We start from the raw sequence: 11,556 nt of genomic DNA, 5'->3' as shown, positions 1-11,556 counted from the left end.
GCGCCTGGCGCGCCCGGGGAGGCTGACTAGTCACTCGTGGCGCCCGGAGGAGCAGCAGCTGCCCAGCGAGAGCCGCAGAGGACGCCCGCCGAGCCCAGCCCGCCCGCCGGCAAGATGCCGAAAACGGTACGTGGGGCCGGAGCGTGTGCGGGGGAGCCCTTCTCCCGGGCCACGCCGTGTCCCGCCGCCTCTGCGCTGGGTCGCCCGGCGTCGGGAACGCTTCCCGCCGCCGCCGTCGGAAGGGGAGGAGGGCGCCGAGGAGCCCCGCCCGGCCGCTTTTCGGCCGGGGAGGGGTGGTTTTCTCCCCCCCCGTGTTTTCTTCGACCGGAGCCGGTGCGTCGGTCCCGCCAGGGTCCGGCTCGCCCGCTTTCGGGCTCCCCCGCCGCCGCGCGCCCGGCTCCGAGGGCGGGGAGGCGGCAAGGCTTGGCGCGCTCTGGCGGCGCGGTGCTGCCCGGACCCTCGCGCGTCTCCCTGGCCGGGGCGGGTCCCGCTCCGCTTCGGAGGCGCCCTCGCCGGCCAGCCTTGCGAGAGGCGCTCGGCGCTGCTGCTCCGCCCGCCCGCCTCGCCTCGCCTCTGTCCCTGTGAATGGGCTGCATTCATAGCGGGCAGGAGGGTCTGTGAGGCGAGAGGGAGCCGCGCCAGCTGGGCGAAGGAGGGAGAGAGGGAGGCAAAGCGAAGCGAAGCGAAGGGCGCTCGGGGGGGGGGCGCAGCCGCAGCACCCCGCCCCGAAAAGCGACGGCCGCGAGTTGCCCCCGCCCAGACCACCAGACAGCTTCCCCCAGCCCCGGCAACGCGGCCGAAGCTTCCGCCCACGCCCCACTTCGGGCCTTGGGAAGGCCTCTCCCCGCCCGCTGCTGGGCGGGGGGGGGGCGTCTATTGATGCCGCTCCCGACCCTCGCCTTGGCCCGCGCGCGCGAAGCGCGGCGCTTGGACTCGCCCCGTAGAGATGCGTGGCTGCCAGTGCCTTGGCTGGAGGGACGGAGGCCGTCCGGCCGGCCGCCTCGCCAGCCCCTCTGTCGGTCAGGCCGGAGCGTGGCCGGTGACTGGTGGGATTCCGCTCCTGCCTTCGTGCACGTGCGAGAGGGTCCGGCTCTCGCTCCTCGCCTTGAGAGACCTGAGCCTGCCGCATCCCAGCCCGACGCTCCCCGTTGGGCTTTAGGAATGGGCAGGGCCAGTCAGCGGGCCCGTGGGCGGGCGTTCCCTGAAGCGCGGGGGCCGGAGGGCGTCTGGGTCCAGCATTGGGCCTGCCTGGGGGGCGGGGGGGTCCTGTCATATATTTTTTAAAAACACCCTAGGGCCTTTTGGACCTTGCGCTGCTACTGGGGATTGCTTTGTTTTTTGCTTAGGTTCTGTTCTTTTTAAAACTTTTTTTGGGGTCTTTTTGCTGTGCGTTATTGTGTTCTTATATTTTATGGTTCTTCGCTTTGCTTTGTGAACTGCCTAGAGGGTTTTGGTTATTGGGCAATACAAAAATGTGATAATCAGTCAAGGAGCCAGGTTGGTGGCTTCCCCAGGTAAAGCTTAGGAATTCTTATTTTGAGACAAGGTTAAACTGAAAGGATGAGGATTTCTCCCTTTATGTGTGTCCAGGAAATGCATCAAAGCATTCGTTCACATGAGCGGGGTGGGGGTGGGGGTGGAGGCAGGGTAGAGAAGGTGCTGTGGGGAGGGGCTGGAATCGTGCTAGTATGCAGCATTGGAAAGAGCTGTGCTTCGGTAGCAGACCATCTGCTTTGCATGCAAAAGGTCCCAGGCTCAGTCCCAGCATCTCCAGCTAAGGTGGAGGAAGGAAGTCCAAAGCCCTAGGGAGCCCGTGTCCCTCAGCGTAGTCAATACTGAGCTAGATGGACCAGTGGTCTCACTTGGTAGTAGGTTCCTATGGCACCCGCCTGGTGTGTGTGGTTGGGGCTGGTGGTGAAGAGATAATCCCCACATTTGCACAGCATGATAGGCTAGGGTAGAAATTAACCACACATAGAAAGCTTGCTGTGATCTTCAAACCCAGGGTCCTGGTCTGTTGCTCCCAAATAAGCCAGGGTTCATGAGTCAAAGTTCATGATTTAATGGGCACAATAAAAACAGGATCCTGGATTCAGACATCATAATAAGCCAGGGATGGGGAACGTGTGGTCCTTCAGATGTTTTTGTACTGCAGCTCCCATAACTCCTCACCATCAGCTGTGCTGGCTGGGGCTGATGGAAGTTGCAATCACCAACATCTGGAGAGATACATATCACTCCTGCAACAAACTTTCTATTTCTAGTTAATTTAGGGTGCAATCCTATGCATGTTTAGACAGAGACAAGGCCTACAACTTCCAGCGTTCCACAGCCTGCAAGGAGTTGTAGGCCTTTTCTCTGTCTAAACATGCATAGGATGGTGCCCTTAGTCACTACTGAGGAGCCAAGAAGAAGTAAACAGGCTGTGCACACCAGATCTGGGCCGTGGCGTGGTGGTGGGGAGTTTTTTGAACCCTTTCCCATATAATTTTCCTGTTGAAAACTACTGTGTTCCTGTTATAGCAGCTTCGTGTGGGATTTTCTGCAGAAGAATAGCACAGGGGATAACTAACCCCCCTCCCCCATGTGTAGCCCCACTCCAAATCCATCCCCCTCCCTGTGGCAGCTATTCTAAAGAAAAGGGGAATCCTGGCTTACTGGTGGATGTGAACATGGCCAATGAACGGGCTGCTCTCAGTGGAGGTTGCTGACTAATACAGTTGTGCAACTTCCCTGTCTTTAACTGCCAGCAAGCAGTTGGTTCTGCAGTGGCCTTGCTTCTTAGTAGTGGTTTGCTGGAGTTTTCTTCTCTTTTATTAAACATAACAGCCATAAGAGGCTGCCCTGTGTCAGGTCAGACTATTTGTAGAGTCCAGTATTGTACCGGCAGCATCTTGGGGAGAGGACTTTCACATCACCTGAGAAATTTTTTTGTACTGGAGATGTCTGGGATTGAACTTGAGATGGTCTGCACACAAAATGCATGCTCTTACCACTAAGCGCTCTTTCATTCTGAAACATGAAGAGTTGCCTTGCTGGAGCAGGCCAGGGCCTACATAGCGCAGCATCTTGATTCCAACAGTAGCCAGTCAGATGCCTCTGGAAACTCCGGACACAGTGGCCTGTCCCTTTTGCAGAGACACATTGTCCACGGAAATCAGCCATCATAAGTAACAGGCATGGATTTCTGGGGACCTATAACAAAATACTTTGTTATATCTCAAGACGTCATTGAGCCCCAAACAGGAGCACTAGAACTTGAGCACTTCTGTTTAGGTTTCCTGCCATCCACAAACGTTAGCGCGGTGGAACTGGAATCTCAAGACTGGAGCAGAACAATACCGGCAGTCGTGCAACAGTGCCAACTAGGCACACTGCTCCTGTCTGGGGCTGCAGCCAACATAACCCTCTCCATGAGGCCCTAGGCTGAAGGGATGAAAGCAGCCTGCCCCTTAATGTCCCCTCTCCCCACCCAGGAGACTGAGGGCTTATGCCTGAGGTCATGCTGCTGGAGTTCCACCCACGGGGAACCAACTTACTATTTGAGGAAGAAGAGTCAGACCTTAACAGACATATCTTGCATGCATAATGTGTATGCCCTTCAGAATGGAACTTCAGAAATTCCCCTGGGACTACTGAAATGAAATTAACTTGCATGAGAGCCATGACATGTATTTTTGTAACAACCAGTAAAATAGGCTTTGTGGCTTAAGTCTTCTGTGTGGTTTCAGAGCTTGTTTTCTTGTAATTCATAATTCAGCACTCTGAGTTGCTGCAGAGCCTTGTCTCAGCTTGACTGAGAAGTATTTCTTGGCTAAGGAGAGTCCATGTGCTAAAAAGGGTGAGTTTGTCAAGTCCATACTTGACTGACTTCTGAAAAGGAGGTTTTCTGAGGGAAGGGCCTCTTTAAACAGAGAGAGAGAGAGAGAGAGAGAGGGAAAGGGAAACCACGTTGCTTGGAATCTTTGGTACTTAGTTTCCAATTAGAAAACTTCAGGAGTCAAAATAGAGATGTTAGCAATCATAAGATAGTTTTGATACATTTACAGCAGAGAAGAGTAAGTTCTTTATTTTCTTTTTTTAGTAGTTGTAGTGGGGGTGCGTGTGCAATGCATGTCTCTTTAGAATAATGAGTTCATTGTTAGTCCCACCTGACTGCTGGCAGACCCATTTGATTCATTTGTTGTTGCCTTGATTGTACAATGGGTTCTTTAAAGGGACTGCTATTTGATACTTGAATGGGATAACCTTTTAAATGAGATTGATATACAACTATTCCTTCCCTACCTTAAGTAAAACCATTCATTCTCCAACAGTGGTCCTTTTTTCTGCGTACTTTCTTAGCAGTGAGTAATGTTTAGGACTTGCAGTAGCCAGCAACTAGGAACATACTGCAGGAGTTATTGCTGGTTATGGCTACTCTAGACATCCAGCAGCTAAGATCAATGTTGTAACAAGGCGTCTCTTCCTGTTAATGTCAGAGGCACATCCTATTGCAGCTCTTCTTGGTCTGCTTGGTCCTTGTGGTCATCTGCTTTGACCACCAACTGCAGTGGCAACTTTGCAAATCGTTTTGTATATGTGCAGATAGGGATGTGTGAAAAACCTACTCCCTTGAATTTTTGTTTGTGAATTTCTCCAGTCCAAACCACCTGGAAATTGATTGAAAAAAGGACACAGACTGGATACAATTTGTGTCTGGAAATCTGTACATTTCCAGACTTGGGATGTTCTGCAGATCAGGAAAATGCACACATTTAAAAAGTGTTCAAAATAATGTGTACAATTCAAAAATGAGAAAAAACACAGTAATCAATGGGTGGTTGCTTACAAAAATTGTGCACAATTTGAAAAATCTGCACAAAAATGCACGCATTTCATAAATATACATATGTATTTTTGCCATAATAAAACTCCCACATCCACATGGAACTGGCACAGAATGGATTTGGAGGTGGGAAAAGGAGGAAGTCCCTGGAAATGGACTTGACAGATCTGCCCATTACTATTTGCAGATATGAAGTATCTGCCTTTTTGATGGCCTCTCCCAGGCTATGGAACTTCTTCCCAAGGGAGGCTAGGTTCACTCCCTCTCTGCTGTCCTGCTGACAAGCAAGACCGCTTTATTCAAGAAGGCCTTTGGCCTGTAAGTGGGTCTCTTGGTTTGAATGCTCTTATTCTGTAAATGTTATGTTTTTATTGTATTTTAATGTGTTTTATTGTTTCAATCTAAGTTGTTTTTGTAAGCCACCTTGAGTGCCATTTTTGGTAGAAAGGTGGAGTATAAATCAAATAAACAATAAGTATTTAAATTTTATGTAACTAAATATGCATCTGACTTCATCAGTTGGAGGTGGATTCAGATCCTCATACATGCAGATATATAAAGTTGCTTAAAGTGCAATCCTATGCACATTTAGACAGAAAAAAGTCCTACAATTCCCAGCATTCCCCAGGATTTTTTTATGTCTAAAAGTGCATAGGATTGCACCCTTATATAGTCAGTCTTCTGGGCTGAGTTAATTCTGGGCTGCTAACCAGATTTCCCTTTCTGGAGGTGAGGATAGCCTAAAGACCTCAGTTCATATTTGGATAATGTGGTGTGGTGACCTGCCATGTACATAGCAAATAAGCTGTTAAAGTGAGTTGCTCAGTATGGTTTGACAAAGTCCTCAGAGGGCAGACAACGTAAAATTGATGCTGGCAGCTGGGACATAGGAATTATTTCCCAAACTTGCTATTACATGTAATGACTATGGATGTTGTTTATCTCTGGGGCGGGTTGGGTTGATCTCAATCTGCTTTTGTTTTTACTAGAATTCCTGTGTTCTATCAATGTGCAATTAAATTTACAAAGTAAGAGTACATACTCTCTGTGTCTTTACAGCTAAGGCACAACTATTATGTCTTAGGAGATGATCCTGAGTATACTCTCGCTTAAGAACGAAAGAACAACATTGGTGGTTCACCTAGTACAACATTATCCCCCAAATTCCAACAAGCAGCAGGAACTATGTAGCCCATCAGTGGACCATACGCTACACTTCTGCTGGCTATGGTTTACACCAGGGGTGAGGAACCTTTGGCCCTCCAAATGTTGTTGAACTCCTATGTATCTAAGATTATTTCTAGGTCACCTTTAAGGGTGGAACCTTCCCAATTCCTATCAGCCCCCACCAGCATAGCTGATAGTCAGGAATTATGGGAACTGCATAGCACACTATTGGCCTAAGGTTAATGTGCATGATGATTGAGTTGGCTTACACATGTGTGTACATTGCTTGATTTCTCTACACTTTAGCCTTCTCTGGATGCTCATGGAGTGTAAATTGTGCATGCGTAGGAGCAGGGCCTGCCCTGACACGTGCCTTCCATGTTGTCCCATACGAACATCTGACAAGGGCCTTGGTGACTTGAGTGTGTAAACTGACTCCATTGAAAAGCACTTAATTGGGTGGGGGGGATATAGAAGTAGTGCCTGTGGTGTTGGATCTGCGATAGCCCATCCCCACATGAGCTTGCAAGCATAGAATTGCAGATGCTTATGAAGTTGCTTGTGTACACAAGAGCCTTCTTTATGGTTTAGAAGGCAAATGTGTGTGTTTGGATGGCCAGTTACGAGTAGGCACATTATCAGGGCAGGGCATTGTACAGGAAACAGTGGCTTGCCTGAGGATTTTCGTTTGATTGGGGGATCTTTCAGGAAACCTAACTTTTTAGGCACTAGTGTCAAAAGAAATTGAAAACACGATTGGCTGACTTGTTTCTTCAATTCCATTGTTGACCCTTTGGAATCCAGCGCTTGAGTCCTGTTTACAGAGTTGTAGACACTCATGAATCCCCTGTTAAAACAACAAACAATAAGTGCAGTCCTGATGGATCAGACAAAAGGTTGCTTTAGTCCAGTATGCTGCTTCCGATAGTGGCAAGTCAGGAGCTTCTGTGAGGCTTGCAAGCAGGGCATAAAGGAAACGCCCACCCTTGCTATTTGTCTTCAGCATCTGGTATTCAGAATGAGCTGCCTCCTGGAGATAAGCTGTTTGTGCTGATTGATTGTATCAGTGTTCCCCAACCTGGTACCCTCCATATGTGTTAGACTGCAAAACCCATAATTCCCAGGCAGCATGGCCATCTGCATGCAACTGCCATCATTCTGAGCCGGCATGGCTTATGCTGGCTGGGAATGAGTGCAGTTGCAGCCCAGCACATCTGGAGAAAACCACAGTGGGGGAGATTAGATTATATGTGCCTAAACTCACATTGAATGAGAACACTCAAATCAGTTTCTTTTTCTGTATCTATATATTTTGGGGACTTTAATATAGGGGTGTGTTAGGGCCATAATCCAACATGGCTGTGCCCATTGAAATAAGTGACTTTAGACATGCTTGTCTGTGGTGGATTGTGGCCTAAGGCTGCGGTCCTGCACACAGATCTCAGTGAAATGAAATGAAGTGCCCTGTACATGATGGTAGCTAAAACGAATCTCACTGAACCTTCGGTATAAGTCCTGGGGGCCACAAATGCTCTTCAATGCACTACAAAATTGAGCTTTTCCCCACTAAAGAGAGCTGGTGAGGTGTGCTGCAGTAGTGAAGCATGTGAGCTGTAAAACCGGGAGTCTAAATTTTGCCTTAACATTGAAAAGCGAGCTGCTTTTCTCAGCCTTGCAACGTGTGCCCTGCTGCTGCATGCAGGTCCTCCAAGTCCAGTCCATGGCCTTCTGAGAATTCAGGTTTTTAGCAATAGGCTTTTAAGTCATTTCTTGGTTTACAAAAGTTTAGTTGAATTTTAATGTTAGCTACTCCAGGAATTTATAGTTCATGAAGGTGAAGGTGAAGTTGGGGAGGAGATACTAGCCTAATTTGCAGGGTTGTTATCAGGATTATTGAGAATGTAAGTGAAGCTGTTTTAAAGCATTAAATGCTATGGCAGTGCTAAGAACCATAAACTTTGAGAACCAGAAATAGCCCCCTTAATGAATTTTTTTATGAACTTCTTTGTGTATGTAATACAGAAACTTGTCTGCATATAGGAGTAATTATTTTATGAACAAAAATCTAGAGTGTTCTGTCTTACTAACAAGACAAGATACATTCGATTCTTGTTTATAAAAAGATCATTGGAATTAAGAGCATTATTGGAATGGCCTTTCCACTCTTGGCCCTTTCACTCTGATGGGTCTAAGCACTAGCTGTTCCTCAAGATCTCTCCTCATCAGGGTGCTGCCAAAAGCATTACTTGTGTGTTTGTTTTCTTTTATGACTTGACACCAAGGGCTTATTGCCATTAAAAGCCTTTAAGTTGTGTATGATAGTTACTTAACTGAGCTACTTCCTAACCTCCTGGTCAAGGTCAAATGTGGGTGAAGCCATGAAAGTGTTTGAGATGTCATCTGTACTGTAGGCACCATCATAAAAATAAATAATTTGTGGTAGAGCCAGATGGAGGAAATGTTCTGGTAAGCCCCGCCTGTCCTGCCAACATGAAAGCACCTGATTTAAAAATGGTGGGTGATAAATGGGATGGCTGACCCTTGCTAATGTGCTACTATGGGCACTGCTTGATCTTCTAAACAACAAAACCTGTTGGAAGTAAACCATCCCGCCATGGAAGGCACAAAAGTTAACAGTGTTGGTTGGATAAAACTACACCTGCAGTTAACTCTACGATTGCTGTCAGAAGATCAACATATGCTGCTAACCCTTGGCCCCAGATTAATAAATTTCAGCCAGTTAATACTTCAGCTGACCAATAGGCTTGAGGAAAAAGTCTTTCCAGTCTGGGTGCATGGACCCCCCCCCCCAAATTGGTTACTGTAGTTGGTTGTACTTAATGACCTGGCTCACATGTAACAGCAACCCTAAGTATGGGTTGTCATTGCAGGTGCTGTACCACCTTGACAATGTAGTCATCCATAAGTCACTGGAAAGGGAATGATCAGATTTCAGGATATGCATCCACCCAACCCTAATTCCCCTTCTCTAGGATACTGTAGGTGCCTAGTGGCACAAGCAGGCCAATTTCTCTTCTCTACCTTTCCCTCCAGTCTGAAATTCTTGATGTTCCACAGGTCCTGGAAGCCACTGAGCATTTTTGGTGACCCTTCTTTTACTTCCAAACTGATAGTGATGGGACCAGCCAAGTTTGGTATCAGAGGATGACAAGGGGGACCCACAACAAAAACTGGCATTGTATTCCCATTCCCTGTGAGAAGGAATGCTCACAAGGGGGAGGGAGACATTTCATGAGGGGAGAAGACAAAAAGACACTTCTCCCCTTTTGCTACCCCTTGATGCCTTTCCCGGCTGTGCTAAAAGCTATTAGGTGAGGTGAAAGACGCTGCCTTTAATTCTAGAGTAGAGGTGGGCAACTTGTGGTCCCCCCCCATCCGAGATGTTTTGGACTCCATCATCCATTACCATTGGATATGCTGGCTAGAGCTCATGGGTGTTGTAGGCCAAAACATTTGGAGGGCCACAAGTTACCCACTCCTGCTCTAGAGAAATGCTGCCAGTCGGTAGACATTACTGGACTAGATGGAGCAATGGTGTGAGTGCTTCCTATGTTTCCGTAGTGCTAGAGGGCAGAGATCTGGGTTTGCCCCAAACCCGAGCATTTTACAGCTATATAGCAAGGAGAGGGGGTTCTTGGGAGTGGAAATGGGGAGAAGAAGATGTCTGAAATACCTCTGTGTAGTGCAGGGAATATTGTTTTTACTCTCGTGGCATGCATTTCCCCCAGCCCCTAAACCCCATTCTTAGAAGGAATGGGCACTGAGGAGAATACAGGATGTTGTTCCAAGGACTGCAGGTGCAATGGGGCAGTGTCTTCAGAGTTGGCCAGGGCTCAGAGGAACTGTGAGGCAGGTCACAAGGCCACACAGGCTAGCGTGCCCCTGATGCAACTGATTCAACCTTCCATTGAATCGGCATTTGGTTTGCATTAGAATGGGGACTGAAGTCCACATGTTGGATCCTCTACACAATGATTGACCTGTAGTGAGATACTTGCACAAGGCTCTCTGTGCTCAGAAGTGAACAGGCACATTATTCGTCTTTGCTTCGGTCTATTGAATAGCATGGGTGTATGCAAAACTTTTCATAGTATCTAGATGCTAAATCTTGGTCAATGTATTTAAGTTTGTGTACTATTAAAAACAATAGTTCTTCAGCGAGTCTTTGTTTTTTAGATGACACATGCCTGTGTCACGGCAGGAAGAGGCATTACCTCCTGTCTGTATGAGAGGAAAAAGGAGGATGTCTCTTTTAAAGGATTGCTTGACATTAGCCATTTTTAGAAGCATTACATTTTTCATTTAAATTCTTATTTTTTAAAAAAATCTGATCTGTTAAATGCTACAGACCTAACAGCTTGTGCAACTGGCTTTCTGAACTGCTTGTTAATAAATATTGGATTAGAGGCCTCTTGTCTCCTTTTCTAGGGTGCCATTGACTGGGTGCCTCTTCTCCATGGAGCAGTTCCATAGTTAGTTGCTTCTGAGGCTTCCACAGAATGGTGGTGGTAGAGGCACCCTGGAAAGCTGCAAACACAACTGTGTTCTGGCACACTTGATGACTACAAGGAATCATGGAGAAACACAGCCAAGTAGCATACAGGGATATTCCTGCATGACCTAACTGAGGTTGGCTGCCTTGCTGGCTGGAAAAATAGGGTGTGTGCTCTTATGTGTTACGTATAGTAGAGCAAGGCATTTCTTCCCAAGTGGTGCCTAGGTTGAAGTGAATGCAGCCTTTGTTCATGTGGTGGTTCTTCTGGATGATTGCTGTTAAAGCAGCAACAGGCCTGTTGTACTGTGTGCAGTTTTGGAGTCTGATCGTAAGCATATTTACTCAGAAAAGTCCCATTAAGTATACATAGGACTGAAGCTGCACATGTTTGCGGCTGGCATGGTTTTACTGGCATTAGTCTGGTGTTTGTGTAGAATGTCTAATTTTGACTCCAAATAAGATTTATTTATTTATTACATTTCTATACCACCCAGTAGCTGAAGCTCTTCGGGTGGTTCACAAAAGTAGTGCTTTTTATCTTCTCACCTTGTTCTAGTTGTAGTTCCATTGTGCATTGTGTTCTTTTTTGGGTAGCTTATTTTTGTCATTTTAACTTTGGGAAACAGTTTCATGCACATGGGAGAAAGGTGATATGCTTCCTTCAGCTGCAGACTCCATGGGCCCTTCCAGATACCAGTTTGTGTTGCAATAACTACACAGTTGTTATGCATCTGTTACAGGGAAGCCAGACACATTTGCTCAAGGTAGACTGTAGTTGTGGGGATATTGAGCGTTCCCAGTGCATACATACTATGGTTTCTCTCTTCATTCTCATTCTCTCGCTCTCTCCCTGCCCCCCTCTTCCCCAATCTCTGGCAGTCTAACAAGCCAGTACAATAGTGAGTGGCTGTATGAGTCTTATGGAGGCCAAGCAGAGTGGTAAGAAGATGAGCTGTGAGCCAGAAAGTCTCAGTTCAGTTTCCCCTCCCCCATCACTAATGAGTATGTGTGGAAAATCGGAGCCAGATATGTGCTTCCATGCTTG

At 47.3% G+C, this 11,556-nt stretch overlaps 1 protein-coding gene across 3 annotated transcripts in view; it reads left to right on the top strand.

The window, feature by feature from the left end:
• Nucleotides 1-11,556, top strand: part of MSN (moesin) — a 75,866-nt gene continuing 64,310 nt past the window's right edge. For 2 of the 3 annotated variants that reach the window (XR_014784885.1, XM_084814260.1), the window contains exon 1: nt 8-126. Coding sequence is in view for 1 of the 3 variants with exons in the window: in XM_084814260.1 (XP_084670386.1) it covers nt 115-126 (12 nt within the window). In the remaining 2 variants the exon portion in view is untranslated. Of the gene's footprint in view, nt 127-11,556 lie in introns of all 3 variants that reach the window. The other variant, XR_014784884.1, reaches the window with a different exon arrangement.

Source organism: Heloderma suspectum, chromosome 9 (assembly GCF_057233095.1).
Source record: "Heloderma suspectum isolate Gila_16-S chromosome 9, 16-S_ref, whole genome shotgun sequence".
Taxonomy (NCBI): domain Eukaryota; kingdom Metazoa; phylum Chordata; class Lepidosauria; order Squamata; family Helodermatidae; genus Heloderma; species Heloderma suspectum.
Note: the sequence above shows the minus strand (reverse complement) of the source record. Positions and strands in the feature narration are given on the sequence as shown.